Here is an 18,148-nt window from a genome sequence, read left to right as displayed (position 1 = left end):
TTCACAAACATACAATAAATCCTGAGTGATAATAGGGTAAAGGATGTGAATATATGTTATTTTATTCCCTTCACACTTGACAAGCAACTGCAGGCTGAAATATCCTTGTCTGTATCAATAGAGAGACAGAAGCTGCAATGGGAGATTTGGGATTTTTGAAGCCCCTGTTCACATTGATGGATACATGGTGAGTTCACCACTGATATGTCAGCAGAGAGATTGTCAAACAGAAGGACAACTCATAGGTTGTTAGACAACATGTCTGAAGAGAAGAGAAAACTCAAGCTTAAGAGTGATCTTGTGTTTTTTCAGGCACAAAGATATATCAGCATTATGTTTGACAGACACACTGTCCTCTCTTCATTCTAACACAAATGCAGCTGAAACTGTACACTGCTTTTGTTTTCTCTATCACCCTCGACACCGTCACTCGAGTAATCCTCGAGAGACGGTGTCCCTCGAGGATTGCAGTTGAAAACCCCTATATGTTCTTATCTAACCAATACTTTCTGAAAACCCCTACTCTAGATCATCCATAGTTTCAAATCCTGTCTTATACTATTTCCTATTCAGTTCATCCCTCAGGTTTTCTAAAGGACTTTGGTCTGCAGACTGAGATGGCAATGGAGAAGCAAGGTTTTGTTTGTGTTAAACCATTTCTGTGACAAAATGGTTTAACACAAAAAAAGTCACTAGATTTAAATCATCTTGTTGGACGGGTTCATTGTGCTATGCTCTTTACCACAGGTTTGTATGGCACTTGAAAGCAATTAGGCTCACATCAGAATAGATCCTAAATTTTTAATTTAAAGTACATTGAATTAAATTATTTTTTTTATTTACCCCCACTGAATAAAAGGAATAGAAGTAAAGGTTAATATATTCCAAAATCTCATTGTCAGGTGGGACTGTTTAAAAATAAACTAACTTATTTTAAGACTTTTTATGTGCTTACTCATGGATACGGAGTGAAATGTAATATTAAAGTAAGTATATTTATATATTGTTTTGAGATGTTTCCTTTGAACAACAACATAATTTCAGCTGATACTGTTTGCACATTATGTTTTGACACAGCCTAAATAGGCATTTTAATTTTACTTTTGCATATTTACTAAACAAAATTGTTTCAGGTAAACTACTTCTTCATGTTTAGCTGTATCCATATTTACAATGATTAAAGATTTTTAAAAGTAGTAAGTCAGAGAAGTAGAATAATTCTGTTTTAAAACAGTCTATTTGAGAATTTAAGTAAAAGTGAGACATGTTTATTTGATCATAAACAAAGTGATGGAGAGGAAACAGGACATATGGATGACAGCAGGTGTCTGAGAGAGCAGGAGGGAGGGAAAGGAAGCAGCGGGGAAGGCGCAGGGCAGGGGAATTTGGGATGGTCTAATAAATCGAGTGAGTGACTCCACTCTTCTTTGCCCGTGGGACAAATGTACTTGCGCTCACAGACGCAGCGCAGCATCGGGGAATAGCGGGTAATGAGAGATTATTTCACCCTGTAGTGTTTGCTCATCATCACTGCCACTCCCGGCTTCCCCAGCCTCCCATGACACACACACCCACACACACATAGGACCACAGAAAAAATAGGAGATGTAGTGCTTGGATGCAGTTGTGGAGTTACATACAAATGACCAGCGATGAGCCACAAACATGCACATACACATCCTAAAGGCTTGCTGGTTTGGTGAGTAAGGTCAAACAGTAAGGTGTTATTGTTTAAATTTGCTGCTGGCACCTTTTTTGGATTTCACACTCAGTGGGGCACCCACTCGGTTATACCATTCAATGACACTTTTTTTTCCTACAGGTTCTTTTTTGCCTGGGGATGCCAATCTGTTTTAGAGTATGCCCTACACATGTCAAACCAGAGCTCTTTTTTTTAAACTCTCTTCCTTCTCTCTGGTCCATGGTCCTTCCTGCCCTGGAGCCAGCCTGCAAAGACAAGAAGTGGGCTGGTGGTCCCAGCAGGGGTCCAGGATCAGACGAACCATTAGCATGAGGGAATTAGAGTCATTAAGTCTGGAAGGGCAATAGAGGACGAGTCCTTCAGTCTGGAGAACAGGGAAGAGGTCTACCAAGTTGGATGTGGGAGGTTATAGATGGATGAGAAGATTCAATAATAAGATAGGTGGCTATGCTGTGCAGTGATACAAATTCTGCATATTTAAAAACTAGTCACAGTTCCAAATCTCAGTCAAACAATATTTGAAAGACCTTCAGGCTTTCACCAAGTTAAGACCTATGCTGTGCCTTTAAAAGTATTCAGACCCTTGGAATTTCTTTCACACTTTGTCACATTACATCCATTGAGTAAGAGAGCCCACTTATTTGTTCATTTTGTTTTGTTTTATGCTGTATGAAAATGATAAATGTTTTTAAAACATATTAATAATAAAGATCTGAAAAGTACAGTGTGCAAATACTTTATATTTGGTTACCTTTACTCTTATACTAGCCCTTAGAGTTGTTTAGAAGTTTGTTGTTAGCTTTGTGGTTCATGGTACCAGACCTCTAATACAGACATTCCCCACACAAAAAAATTGGTCTTGGCAGCACAGAAATGTAGGGAGGCCTTTCTTCTGCAGGTGTAGAAAAGTATGGCAGAGGTAATGGATTGGTGCATGGGGCTAAATACAAGAAAATGCTGAAAAAAACCTCTCAGATGCTACAAAAGATATTAGATTGGTTCACCTTGACTGGTGCAGCTTGCATGTGTTAGAATGGCTCAGTCAAAGTGCAGAGCTTCTGAATTTGTGTCTTTGAAATTGCTTCACACAGATGTTCTCCAAATAACAATGTACAGATAGTTCAGTGCTTACATGTGCAAACCTACCACAAAATACTACATTTGTAATTGAAGGGAAAGGTTGTTCTTCAAGGTGTACACTCTGACATACAAATGCATGTCACACTTTTCAGATTAATGCTAGATTTTAAGAAGCAAGTCTAGTTTTTCTTTGAGTTCAGCATGATATGATTGTTTATGTTGGTCTTTCATATTAGTTTGCAATAAATAATACAACATTGTTGTTATAATATTTGTGACTAAGGCACAAAAACAAACTAATAGTACATATCACTCTCACACTATTACCTGCAAAAAAGACTTCAGCGTATTTATTTCTTGTTTTGTTTTTGTTTTCATTCAGACTGCATGCTGAATAGCACTTTATTACAGTCACACAAGATATCAACTCGTAATATGTCGGTCTTTTAAACTAAAAGAAAAAATCCATTAAAATTTTAAACACTAACGGTTACCCGCAAAATCCTATTCGAAGTCAACTCATGATTAATTTCACACATATCAGGAGCATAAATTCAAATGTCTGGTGTAAACATCAACTTATTACTTAACATTTGCCGTGAACCATCCTATTTAACTTTTAAATCCTTGGTCATTTTGTGTAAAAGAAAACGTTTTCCCTGAAGTGACCCTCCGAAGAGGAGCAACATCAGTGAAGTGAGTTCTTCTCTACTGTGACCCTGCCTTTGAGTCGCCGTCATTTCATTAACTTCTGGCTGGTAGCCTGAGTAGCTCCCATTATCTTTACACATGCAGAATGGGAACTAAAGCTGGAGGATGGACTGTGTAATTATGCGCTTTTTAAACAAGGTCATTGTGGTGACTCTGAACTTCATGTCCGATGGTTGCTCTAAAATGGCCAGATTTCATTGGTACCAACACATGAGCACACACAGTGTAAAAAAAGGATGGACTTTTCTTTTTCCAATGAACACAATTAAAAATCTAATTTACGTGTAGAAACTGTGCAAAAATGGAGAGAATAAAACCCAATCAGTGAGCTAATGGATACTCTGTAAGTGCTTTTGTTTTTTTTCCTCAGCTTGATATTTAAATTTTGTTTCCATTAACTTACAAATGACTCTTTTCTTCATTAAAGTGCAAATGACACTACCAAGTTGTTGTATATCATCCTGAAACTCAATTACACATCAAGACTCATATTTAGCTCTTATAAAAACTGGGACTCGTTCTTTAGTGCTTAGGTTGATTTTTTTTGTTGTTGTTGTACAAACCTTATTGATGATCATTGAAATCCCAAAATTCAAATATTTTTGTTCTTTGAGATGCATTAATTGCTAGACTCCTCTCCTACCCAAACTCAGGCACTGAACCCATGAAATCAAATAATGTTGACATTTGAGAAATTATTAGTTTAATATAATATAATATAATTTAATAATATAATTTTAAACAGTCTATTGGTTTAAAATTACATAGTTGGATAAAAATTTAGGATGTAGAATAAGAAGGTATAAAAGACCCTAGCTCTCTGAATCCACTGTCCTGTACCAACTTATCTCTGTTTGAAAATCACAGTTTTGAGGTAATAAAAGATGATCAGATACCAACATTCCTAACTAATGTTTGTCTAGAAGCATTATTTGCGCTCTTTACTCTGGGTAAAAGAAAATTTTCATGGTTTTAAAATGGCATCCCAGCCCCCTAGTATCTACAAGTTTAAGTGGGTATAGATGGGTGGATGTTTTGAGGTATTGTTTCTTTTCTGTCATCTTAAAGCAGCTTACCTGTTCTCCTTAAGTTTAACAAGCACTTTGTCCACACAACATCCAACCCCTGGATTATTAGTTATTTTTAGACAATTCACTGTATGTGATTTTGAAGGCTGAACATTGGTTACTGGTGCCAGACAAGCTGCTCTCAGCTTTGCTGCTGATCTAATGGGATTGTCAGCCAAAACTATCTCTCAAGGTTAAATTCTTTCTTCTTGAAGTAATTTAAACTTCAGGAAATTGTCTTCCTCACATCAAGATGCCTGGATTTGTTACCATAGGAATTTCTGACTGCACTGTTAATATTAGCAAGCAATTGAATAGGTGTACCCAATTAAGTGGTTGGTAAGTGTTGTTATTGTGTCATGTGTTTTAGTGCTTTCTTTTTTTGCAACTGGTTTTTAAGGGGCTTGACACTTCACACGTTTCTTCCTCTCTCTTTCATGGGCCATGTAGTTTGGAAATATGTGTTTACACAAATGTGATCATTACCAAAAGACTTGAAGGCTTAAAGAAAGCTTTAAGCCTTCAGATTTAGAAAGCAAAGCTGCACACAAACCAGACATAACACAAACCATCAGTGTGCAAACTGTTTGCTCAAATAATTTCCTTCCTTCTCTACAGCGTAAATATTGATAGCTTGCTATGATCCCTCTTTCAGGCACAATGCCATCTGGAGTCGAAAGTGCATCTGGCCTAATTTGTTAAAATCTCACTCAACAGAAATGCATACAAAGTACCATGAAGGCCAGTCAGTGAGACATACACAACCATTAACACCAATAACTCTCAGTGTTTCTTTACTAGATACTTCAGTTAACTATTACTTCATATGTCTAATGTTTTAGATGCAAATATTATGAATTGTTTTCTTTATGGAGGAACTTTAGGCAAGAATACCAAGGGTGTTCTAGATTGGAAAAATGGATAGTTATCACCTGCAAATAAATCGAATTTTCTTGTCACAATTTGAAAAACTAAAATTGAACACTATTAGATATTGATCTAAGTTAAGCCATTAGCAATATACAAAAGCAAAATATTATTTTGCTCAAAACTGGAGTGTTTTACATTTCTCCGCAGCAGAACTGACCTGCTCATTATAAATCAAATCCTCTTGATATTGAAAACATAAACTGTGACATGATTTAGTTTATCTCTTTAATTTAAGTTGGTTGTGACTAAGATACTTTTTGGTAGCAGACCAAAAACAAATAGAATAGGCTAATATTTTTTTTGTCCATCAATGGAGACTGCACCAAAGACAGGGAAAAGAAAGCACATAATAAAATAGATGAACAAACTGTACTAAATTAAATGGGCAATTGTATTAGGATTGCACAAAACTGTACAAATTGTGCTTTTTTTATACTTGGGATAAAACAGGCTATTTAGGACAAACCTGTTGAAAGACAGTCAGTAGTCTAACACTCCTTTATGCATAGAAGGCAGCAGCTTGTCACTACAGATGCTCTACAGTACTCAAAAACTGTCATGCATGGGGATGGGAAACATTAGCCATGACTAATGCTATTTTCTCCATTTTAAGTTTATGATAAATATAAATGATGAACCTATACATCCTTATGTTACATTATCATTTTATCATTTTTAATCATTTACCAGTAAAAATAGTCATTGAAAAGTCACCCTTATTGATGACAAAATAGTGTCAATTTACAATACAGCAACTACGTGCATATGATTGTTAATCATTTTCATCTCGTAGTCATAATAAGTGTTGTCATCATCATTATACTGTCATCTTGAGAGTAAACACAAGCAGGTGTACACTACAATGGACTCTCCGGGGCAAAAGAATCCGAACAGCTACAGCACAAAATTCCTGATCCTGCAGTCTGCCTAATGTGAGATGTAATCATCAACAGACCTCAGAGTTATTACACACCTGCTCATTAGATATGAAGTATATGAAAGATTTTTGTTTTATTATTATTAAAACCAGCTTTACTTAGGGGGGGAAACAATGCTGTGATACTATTAAGAATAATGTTTTTGTTGTGACAGTTTCAAAGTGTGAAGATTCAGAGAATGGCATTGATCATCTTTTACCTCTGAGAGTTACACAGTATCTGGGACAAAACCCTTGAGAGCTGTTCTTTGGTTTCTTGGGATGGATCCCCAAAACCGGATCCTTGTTTCCTTCAAATGTGTCTGTGATCTGTGTTGGCGGAAGCTGAATAAAAGCATAAAGTTTCTTTAGATCTAAAAGCACTGGAGGTCTTTCTGACACTTTGATGGAAAAGCAAACAATTCCCTCTCTTTAATTCCAGTCCTTTCCCTTCTCCTCCCTCTGCTTTTCCCTCTAAACCCACCACTAATAATCTTCTCTGTGCCTCATTAAGGAGCAAAGGAGTGGAGGCGCTGACTGCTCCAGATGTTTTGTGGAAAGCCCCCTGAGGTCCAAAGGGTTGTTTCAGACAGTTTGTGCATATTTGTGTGCTGTAATGTGCACTGTAAACTTTACACAGGTTCGATACTTCCTGCACAGTTCTACTGCTCTACTTATGAATGAACTCCATCAAAGTGATATGTTTCATCAAAATATTTTCATTAGTTTAATATTTAATCTTTTTGTCATACTTTTAATCCGATTATATTGGCAATCTTTGTTTACATTCATTACAAGACAGAATAGTTTTTTCTATTTTCTAGATCCTGAAAAATATCTGCAATAATTAGTATTATTTCTTGAATTTTTACATATTTCGTAACTACTGACAGTAAGCTGCCAACTGGGGTGCTGGCTTTGTTTCACTGGCTCAAGATCCTATTAGTTTCTCCTTGACCTTTCACCCCATTGAGAACCCTAAGATATAATAACCTCCTTAATTTTCCCAACTTGTTTGGCCCAGGTTAAACATAAAAAGTAGAGATGACTGTGGATTTGCAGTAGCTGCCTCTATTCACTGGAACAATCTACCTTTTCACAATAGATCTGCTCCGAATATTGATCATTTTTTAAAAAAATTAAAGACTGCAAATTGCAATTAAAAGTGTACCAAGATATTGTTGTCCACCTAAACTGAGTTGCAGAGGTAGAAAAATCTATAGCACTGTAGCTATCAGATGTACACTAAAAAATCTGCCACTCCTGAAGAAAAGCCAGAAGTAATCTGATTTACGTTCACCACAAACATGGGAAGAGACCCTAATTTTGACCTAGATGAAAAATATGTGTGTTGTAGAAAACTAATACTGTATATCACACACTGTAAACAGACATCCCCCTACCTAATATTGAAACAGTTTAATGGCAGCAAAATTCAGTTTTTTTTTTTTTGTTTTGTTTTTTCAGCAGAGACATGGAATGGCCTTAAATACCTTAAATAACTTAATAATTTAGATAAAAGTATGTTCATGTGATAGAATATTCCAGTCTGAGTCTGAGATGCAAAGCCAAATAGGAATATGTGAGGAGACTTAAACCATGACTTTGTTCATGCTGTTCTGCAAAGAAGAAAGGGTTAAAATTTAAGACCCTACTTAGGTAAAGCTGGTAGACACATGTTAAAAACAATTACCACTCTAATTGCAGAGAATGGTGTTTTTGTGGTGGTTGAACACAAATACATGTCTTTCTACATTTTTAATTTTGTCAAGAATATTTTTACTAGTACAGTTTTTCTTACTGTTATACTTTATGCTAATCTATCACATCCATTCATTCATTGTCTATTCTTGTTTATCCAAGGTTTCAGAATACATCCTGGATACTCCACCAGTCCTTCACAGGATAAAACAAAAACACATAGCAAACAGACATGCACACAGCCATACCTACAGGCAAATTAGAGAGAGCATTTAGCTAACAGTCAAATCATTAGATTGTGAGAGGAAGCCTGAGTACCTGGATGGAACCTACACAGGCACCAGGAGAACAAGCAAACTCCATGCAGAAAGAACTCAGGCTGGAATTCAACTCAGAACTTTCTTGCTGCAAAGCAACAGTGATACCAACTCCTTCGCCGTACAGCCCATATTGCATACAGCCCCAAATAAAATACACAAATGTTTGTAGCTGGAAGGTAATAGTATGTTTAAAGAATGTGAATACATTTGCAATGCACTTTCAGTCAAAAACAAATTCAACACAATACTATGGCTTCACAGATTAATCTCCTTCTGTTTAAATATTATTCAAACTACATTGCTTCAAACATATTTCTGTCTCTTTTTACAAGCATTTTTTTCTGTCAGTGACACCACACACTTTCAACATGTGGCCTGAATAATTCGGCTTTCCTCTGTGTCATCAAAGTGAATGAAACATAAGTGAAATTGATGAGATTGTTACTGTTCAAGTCCCAGAAGTGTCTTACATCTGCTAACAAAAGTGTCAGCGTTCATTGCAGTGCATGGGCTACATATAAATAATAAATCTTCCTTTTGTGCTCCTTAAATATTAATCTTTCCTCAGATCCTATAGTGTGCTGATAAAATGTAGATGAATGCAGCTGACAATGGAAAATGAATTTCTGTGATTTAGACAAGAAGCTCTTATTTGAATAATGGAAAGGCAGGTCACATGTGTTAATTTATTCATTTATTTATTTATTCATTTTTTGCTTATTTTTGAAAAATATGTTCCCACCTTTTATTCTTATCTAAATCATTTCTGCTTATTTTCATTTTAAATTAAGTTTTAGTATCTTGGTATGGTTTGCTACTTGGAACATTTAAAGAATATAATTAATAATACCATCTGCATTTTCCAGTAACCACAAAGTTGTGAATAAACTTAAAGTTTCACAGTATGTATTTGAAGAAGATTGTGCTTGTCCCAGAAACAACTTCGTTTTGTGTAGTAAAAATTACAGTTTGTGACATCATGTTTAGTAAACATGTTTTATTTTCATTACAATTTCACCTAATTTACTTTATAAGGTGTATAGTCAGCACATGGGTCAAATTGATGAATTGTTATATCATACCTCATCAATAGGTGGCAGCAGATAGTACAGCTCAGTAAATTAATGAATCCAACAGCCCAGGAGAAACAACATCAGCAACCACACACGGTTTAAATTCATAGATGTTTCTGTATTTGGTTTTGGTTATAATTAGTTTATTAATGCATGTAATAATTGATTTTCAGAGTTTCTTGGACGTTTAGACTTTTACCCCAAGTACAATAAATTTATGGATTTCCCAATACATAAAGCAGGAGATTTTATGGATTGACTGCACTTTTTGCTTAAGGAAGTTTTTACACATTTTGAAACTGTGTAAAAACAAAACTCTAACAAAAATGTTAGAGTTTGAAGGAAAAGAGAACATGCATTTTTGAACTAATACATCTGGGTACTTAAAAATAAATTTTCAAAACTTTATGTTTTTCATTTCGCTTAGCCTAAAATTTAGTACACATTTTTGATCAACAAAAAAACATGTACACAACATTTGCTTCACAAGATTTGTTGAAAAAGTAATTAGTATTTGGAAAATTAAAAAATTGAGTCAAAATTTGACATCACCATTGGATATCCCTAAAGAAACTTTAGAAGGTTTCTTTGTTTGCTTTTACAATGTTTCTGTAATGACATGCGACTGTGGCTTATTGTCAGTTTAGAACTGGAAAAGAGTAAAGTTGGGTTTGAGGCCAAGTGGAGCTAAACATAGCACAGTATAAATAAGTCACTACCAACAGTGATACTGCCCCACCTCAGTTCCTACTGAGAGTTAAATTCCCTGAGTGCCAGAGTACTCTAGAAATGCAATCTAAAAATCAAAATTTCTGAGGTGCTTCATTTTGAGCTTTAATTTTTGTATGCTATAATCATCGAGTCTAACAGACACAAAATCTCTGCGTAATTAATCCGTATAATAAATGAGTTGCACTTTTTGATTTGTATTTATGACATAAACTTTCTGACAATATTCTAATAAGTTGAGCTGCATCTATCCACTTTGCTGAGTGGAAACCCACAGTGCCAATACTAACAGTTTAGAGATTCTCTACCGCAGGCCCTTCCCCGGTGGGCGTGCGTAATGGCCACAGCCCTCTCTAAATATAACTCCCCTTCAAAACAGAAGGAGAGAAAAAGACAGAACGGAATTCGTTCTCGATCAAAAGCAATCTGGGAAGTTGTCAGGAAAGAATGTTCCCGGATATACTGTGAGTCTTACACCGTTTAGATTCATTTCATTGCCCCGGGTGGTGCCGGTGGAGCGCACAGCAGGGAGGCGCATTGTTTGTATGCAAACTGGACGGCATGGCCATTGTATGCGATTGGGCATATATGGAGCCGCTGCTGGCTCGGAGGACACCGCCCGTCTAAATTCTCAAGGAGAGTTGCTCTCGGCTCTTTTCTTGCTTTCATGTGACTTTCTCCATCTTTCGAAAGTGATTGGCTTCCTCGCTATGAGTTGCCTGGATGTGATGTACCACCAAAGCTATGGAGCGCACTACCTCCCCGCAGCTGCGTACAAGGCAACATACTATAACCACCATCAGCAGCAACAACAGGTGAGACGCTGAGAGAAGTACTTTTTTGCGCAACAGACAAAAGCTTTTATGTACTTTCTCTCGGAGATTTTATTCAGATTTAAGAAAATTATTAATTCCCGAAAAGCTTTGGTAATGGGGATTTAAGATCTGAATTTTAAAATTGTGACTATTAAGTTTTGAAAAACTAAACTAAGAGTAATACAAGCAGCATCTTCATATCTGTCGCCTTTGATTTGACTTTTCAATGATTAAATTCCAATCTAGGCTTCAGTATTCACTTCAGGTCAGGCGTAATGACACAGAGCGATTAATCCTGCGGTCAAACAGTGATGTAATGACAGCCAGTCACTCACATAGGAATGTGGACCACAGCATGACAAATAGCTGGAATGCAGTTTGTGAATAAAAAAAGTTATCTTCACAGGACTCCTAGATTGCTTTTGTAAAACAAGTTATTACTGACAGTAATAACTGTCAGTCCCTTTTTGGGAAACTAAACTTTCCCAAAAAGTTTAGTTATCGGTGGTTAGAAGGCAGTCACTGATATTCTTGAGATGTGGCACCAAAACCAAAAGCTACCACAGAATTTTAGAAGTTTGTTAAAGTTTATTTTAAAAATAAAGGTGATTGTCTTTAGAAGTTTTTAAAACATAAATTCATGTTTTCAAGTGTATATCTGTAAAACTATGCTTTTCTGACACCTGCAAATTTTAGTGTCAATCAGTTTTTAATTCTGTTTCTCTCATAAATGTGACATAAATAAGTGATCCTGTCATTTTTAGGTGACAGACCATCAGTCACTGACATAAACGGGAATAATGAAGGACAAAAAAGAAAGCATATTAACATAAACAAATACATGTTGCCACTCACCAAAGTTTGTCATTTTCTTTCTTTAATTAATGCTAAAAAACATCCATTCAAAACTGTCTTGCAGTGTGGAGGGAGAAGAGAATTTATAGGAGTGGACATTAGGACTGTATATTATATCCCAAAATTTTAAAGACATTTTATTTAATACATAAGTGTATGCAATGTTGATAGTGCACATCAGAATGCAATGTTAGACATTAGGCTCAGCAGTTCATGCTTTACTTAACAAGACATTCAACCTGTTGAATGAAGGGTCACTCCAGTAGATCCATAAATTATAGAATGTAGCGAGAGAGTATTGGAAACATTTTAATAATTGTTGAGAGGTAAAGGTGTTACAAAAGCGTAAAGGTTTTTCATGGTGAAAAAAACATTGCAGTATGTTGCAATATTTGAAAACTTCACCATCACTTGAATTCCAAATATCATTAATTCATTGTGGACTTTGTCCACATGATCCCTAACTGGTGGTGTGACTTGAATATTTTATGTCAGTAAAATATTCAAGTTTATTTTACTTGTATTAGCACCCCAAACATTTTAAATCTATTCTGTCTATAGTTTTCAAGGTCTAGAACTAATTTGTTCATCTATACATTTCATTTCTTTGTCTTTTTCTCGGTTCTCTCCTCCAGAAGAGGTTAAGTGCTTACAACAAGATGCAGGAGTGTACAGAGCAGCAGGAGCCACCTCAGGGAGGAATGAGAGGGATGTTGCAGAGAAATCAGGGGGTTCAGCAGGGTCCTGCAGCAGCAATTGCTGAATCAAGTCCTAGATCCTCTGCTGAATCAGAGTTAAAGGACAATACTCCACCAGCTGAGGCAGAATACCTGAGCTCGCGGTGTGTGTTGTTCACCTACTTTCAAGGTGACATTGGAGACGTTGTGGATGAACATTTCTCCCGTGCTCTCAGTCAACCAAGCTCCTTTAGTGTTGAGAGCAAGCCCATTAGAGTGACTGAGGTCACCTCCACAGCCACTAACAACCTATGGAAAGGTAAGAATATAAAGTTTGTCACTGAACAAAAAAGAAGATGAAAAAAATCCTATGGCATGTTACTTTTTTTTTAACTGTTTTAGATGGTGGTTCCCATCCTGATGGTCAGGGCACTTCATCTTGGAGCAGTCCTTTCCCACCTCAAGTCAGTTCCTGTCTACCATCGGTTTCCGTCTCAGTCCACCCAGAGTTCTCCTCCAGCCCTGTTTCCTTCAGCCATCCAGATGGAGCGCTGTGGGCTAGCCATGTGCTTTCCCAAGCCAGCATCCCATCTCCAGCTTCACTCTCTGACAGCTGGGCCTACAGTCTGAGTCCCCAGGGCACAAGTGGCTATCCTAACGTTCATGATGTCTACCACTCACACCCACGGTCCCATCCCCACATCCACACCAGGCACCATCACCCCATGCTTCATTCTTATTCACCCCACAGCCCAGCTTTGGATCCCAGATTCAATGCATTGCTGCTGCCGGGTGTTAGGAACCAAAGTCAAGCTGCCACCAGCACTGGTAGCTCTCCACACAGTGAAGGGGGCAAAACAGAGCTAGATCTCAGTAGCAACAGCCCTATCTCTGCAGCCTCTGTCTCCTGGACCCCTCAGGCCCTTCACGGATCCTTGGAGACTTATGACTCAGGTATTTTAAAACAGTTTATTTATTTAACACATAATTTGAATTGTTAAAACAATTTGGTTAGCCTTCCCTGCTCTCAGGTTACAATGCCACATTAGTGAATGTTAAATGTTTCAATTTGGCTGGAAACTTGCAAATTTTGTTGCTGCTTTCTTAGCCAAACATTATTCGTGTTACTATATAGAGTTCCTTTGGTAAGGGTTGCTGACTTTATCAATTTGTCTTATTAGTTGGGACTTTTTAGTCAACTTTGAGTGCTATAAGAGCTCACTAAACCTTTGGATTTTGTGTGAAACTAATTTGTGCAACAAAATCAAAGGTGGTAAGTTCTAAAGATGTTCCTAGTCTCATAGTTTGGAAATTCTCCTTTCAGACTTACTATTGGATTACTTGACTGATCTTAATGTAATAGACCAGACTTTGCTCAGGTCCGAATCACATAGGTAGTTCCAACAATTTCTTACTTAGACAGTAATATGTGCAAGTGGTAATGGAAAGTTAAAGAAAATCCCCTTGTCTTTTTTTCTCTGCAGCTATTGATCAGACCAAGGTGAAGACATCCATTTGGTTCTAGTGGATGAACTAAAGACAGACTATCTGCTCACACCAAAAAAGAACTAACTATGTGACCTTATGGCTGCATGACCAGCACTGTAATGTAAAATGTAGATGAAGAACACTACCTACAGTTTCATTTATGTATGTGTCCTCACAGTCCTAATGAAAATGAACTCAGGCTTGTACTGGTGTGACAATGATGCAGTGGTGACCTGTCACAACCCCTCAAATAATGACAAAAGTCTACTAGCTGTAGGAATAGAAAAACTCTTTTGTTGGTGCAAATCTTTTTGGCTTTTAATTTAATGTGAGACCAAGGAGTTCTGTTTAAAGAGCTTGATTTTGATCCACATTATTGGCTCATTGTTAATGTTTGTTACTGTAAATTTCTTGCTGCGTGTGAATTGTTTACCGTGCTAAAAAGTTTTTTGGTGAATGATGTATGAAAACCGTTGCTTAACTGATTTCTATGCTTATTTGTTTTCAGAAATGTGTAATGTAAATACAGTTGCTTTATGTTGAAGTAATAAATTAATTGAAAAAATTATTGTGTATTTACTCTAGTAAAGCCTAGAAAAAGCCAACACAATTCAAGAAAACCTGTCTACACTAGGCTAAATCAGTTCATTGCTGACAAACTCTCTTGCAGGGAGTTTGCTGCATTCCAAAGGCAGTTATTGTACTGAAAACATCCACACACATTTCCAGACTGGGCACAAAAGAATGCATTTCCTGTCTGGATAGGAAGTTTGTTAGGCTGAACCAGACTACTCATGTGCACAGACACAAATATGGATATACAGTGGTTGGCTTTGGTTGCAGTTAGCTTAATACATTACAATAATTCAGTATTAATAAAATCTGCATGCATGATCTTAGCCTGAAATGAAAGCTAAGACATGTAAAATTACTACAGAAGTGTCAGACAGTGTTACTGTGTTAGTATAACTACTGAACATGGAAAATGAAAAGTATTATATCTTACTAAAAGTCTATCTAGGAAACATCATTTTAGTATCTGAATTCTATCTACAAAAAATGTAATCTGCAACTTTGTCAACATTTTAACAGATATGAAAGCACTTTTTAATTTCATATGTCGTGTTTAACTTTCTTAAGACAGGAAAACTGATTATGTTTCGCTGACATAATGCTTCAGCTATCTATGTCATTCACATGCAACTCCTTTTGAAAATTTACTCATAACTATATAATCTGCCATTCAATAATCCTATAAAATGAAAATGTCATTTGACTTCAATTTAAAATCTATATAGACAAATCATCAAAAAGAAAAACAGCAAAAAGTATTTAGAGTAATTGTTTACTAATACAATTAGGAATATTTTTGACACTTTGTTTTGCTTTGTTGGTACAGACAGTACCAACAAAGAATAAACATTGTTCTGGTCAACATTTTATTGACCAGGACAATAAAACATTGCACACATCAATATAATAATGCTAAAGCTCTTTGAGGCACAATCCAGGTACATTTCTCTATTAGTTGATTTAGATGATAGACAACTTTTTGAGTCAGGAATCGAGAGATGACATGTAATATCCCAGTAGAAAAATGACAAATAATCCAGAAGAAGATATTATATTACCTACTTCACTCTAAAGCCTCATTCGTCTTTCACGTTGAGTGTGAGTGATACATAAAGAGTTAGAGAGAAGGGCAAACATTAGTAATGTTTTTTAGAGCTGGATCTTTTGAGATATTCTGACTGGGGCTTCCTGGTCTCTGGATAGTTAATTTGTGCAGTAAGCATCTTCAAAACTTTCAATTTTCGAAAGCCAACTGATGGTACTATTGTATGACAGCATGTACAACAAAATGATAGCTTTGAATCTCTTAATTGAAGTTAATTGAAGTTAGATTAAGTCCCCAGCAGCTCAGTGTAAATCAATATGAAGTTCCCTGGTGTGGCTGAAGCACATCTACTGCATGTGTTTTCTTTTTCCATGAGTGGCCTGACCAGGTGGTATGACCAGCAATACCAGCCCACCAACATTCCAGCCTCAGCTCCCACGTATCTCATTCTTCATCTCCACTAAACAGTGGGACTTTAAATCTGGAACACAGCAGCTGCATGTCCAGATGGAGAATCAACAAATCTTAATGCACTGCAAGGAAAAGACACATAGCTGAAGGGAGAGGACACATTTAAAAGTTAGCTTTTTACTGAAGAAGAGAATTCTTGACAATTCTCTTCAGTTGTCAAGAATATTTTTATAATGTTGGTATTTAGTTGTTTTAATTCTCCCAAACACAAAGCATTAGATAACAAAAAACACATTCCATGAACAGTCAATTAAAAACGTAACAGAATTCTTTTATAGATGCAGCATGTGCAAAACTGAAACCCTGTTCATGTTAAGTTTCATGTTTCTTCATGACGGACATGCTTGTTAAATGACTGGCACAAAATTTAACAGTAAATCAAGAAAAACATAGATTTGATATAGATGTCTCACATTTTCTCATAGGAACATGTTATGCTATAGAGAGGTTAAACTTTATGGGCAGTGGGTAGAAGCAGCCAAAATGGGATTTTTCTATATGCTTTGGCTCCTCAGATAGTTTTACAAGAGTGTGTGTGCATCAGGTTTAAACTTATCAACAATAACAGTGTTCTTGTTCCACAAATGTATTGTATTTATTTTCTATGACATTCTTTTAACCATTAAAGATGATACTCAGATTTCAACATACATTGTCATACTTCTATAAAAGATTACATTTTACCACCAAAAAGAAAACAGTATAGTAAACTGTACTGTTTACTATAGTTTGTGAGTGTAAAAGTGGAGGGATCCATTAAGCATGACCGGTAGTTGCTAATTAATGAAGTTGAAAAGTTTGGATGGAAGTTGTGTTAAAGAAATCCTTTGCTCACTTGTTTACAGGATCCATTATAGTCAGATTTTCAAAACATAATGTAATTCAAAACCCTTGAAACAATTTGCTTTAGAAATTGTAAAAGTCCCATAGTGTGGAACTTATATCTAAAAGTGTTGTTATAAAAAAAAGAAACAATAATGACCACTTTTCTTACTGTCTTTATGATGTTTGGTTGTCCAAAATGTGTTTCCCACCAATGTTTTGGGCTCGTTCCAGGAGTATTTAAAAGGCTGGCACCTCATTTGAATTAGCCTGTAGCCTCTGAATCTGCATGTAGTGCACTAACATGCTAACCGGCATCCCACTGGCAGCCTTGCAGAAAAACCACAGGCACTTTCACTGCAGGAAGACAGTACAAAATGCTCCTTGAATATTTGTAAAACGATGTTCACATAATTATAAAGATTAACAAGGAGACAGTAAGAAATTTAGGAAACTCTGTATGTTTAACATGAAATTTTGATTAAACATCAAACAGTCATTGCTTTGTGCTGATACTGAAATTCTTCAGAGCATTCTTAAATGCTTCTTTAAGCAGCTTATGATTTGCAAAAACAATATAAAACATATGTGTTTGAAACCCTTTCTCATTTAACTAAGATTTTGTGGTCCTACAAACAAGTACATCCATACAAACAGATGTACTTTGTATTTTCTTTTCTCATTGGCAATCAAGTTCAAAAGTACTATTAAATTGGAAAAACTCAATTATAAACTGAGGTATACAGAACCACATGCATCAATGTTGCACTGAACCTTAACAAAAGAAAAAAGTATAAACTCTGAGCCAATTTCTGGTTATGGGTCCTCATCTCCTTGTTGACATAATTGCCTTTTCCATCAGTACCCTTCATGTAATTTCTATGACAAAGAGCTATATTTATTTTTAACAATAGCAGAAAATAGTTTAATTTTCTTTTTCATTTTTTGAATTATAGATCTGCTGGTCAACAGCCACATCTCATCTTAAACATTTTTGATACCACCTCAAACTAAACAATTTACTTACAAGAGTAAGCTAAAATTTAGATTGTTCTAATTTGTTCTCTTCCATCCATCCATTTTCTGTACACCATTGTCCCCAGTGGGGTCGGGAGGTGCTGGTGCCTATCTCCAGCTAACGTTCCGGGCTAGAGGCGGGGTCACCCTGGACAG

At 36.2% G+C, this 18,148-nt stretch overlaps 1 protein-coding gene across 2 annotated transcripts; it reads left to right on the top strand.

Moving 5' to 3' along the window:
• The first annotated feature begins 10,607 nt into the window (after positions 1 to 10,607).
• On the top strand, positions 10,608 to 14,629 carry vgll3 (vestigial-like family member 3). 2 transcript variants are annotated; one of them, XM_032566680.1, is made up of 5 exons: positions 10,608 to 10,693; positions 10,923 to 11,044; positions 12,535 to 12,895; positions 12,979 to 13,530; positions 14,061 to 14,629. In XM_032566680.1, the coding sequence occupies exons 2-5, from the start codon at positions 10,940 to 10,942 to the stop codon at positions 14,099 to 14,101; spliced, it is 1,059 nt and encodes a 352-aa protein (XP_032422571.1). In that variant the 5' UTR covers positions 10,608 to 10,693; positions 10,923 to 10,939; the 3' UTR covers positions 14,102 to 14,629. The 2 variants fall into 2 exon arrangements, with proteins under 2 accessions (XP_032422571.1, XP_032422570.1); XM_032566679.1 differs by having other exon boundaries at positions 10,608 to 11,044.
• The last annotated feature ends 3,519 nt before the right edge of the window (positions 14,630 to 18,148 follow it).

Source organism: Xiphophorus hellerii, chromosome 7, assembly GCF_003331165.1.
Source record: "Xiphophorus hellerii strain 12219 chromosome 7, Xiphophorus_hellerii-4.1, whole genome shotgun sequence".
Lineage (NCBI taxonomy): Eukaryota > Metazoa > Chordata > Actinopteri > Cyprinodontiformes > Poeciliidae > Xiphophorus > Xiphophorus hellerii.
Note: the sequence above shows the minus strand (reverse complement) of the source record. Positions and strands in the feature narration are given on the sequence as shown.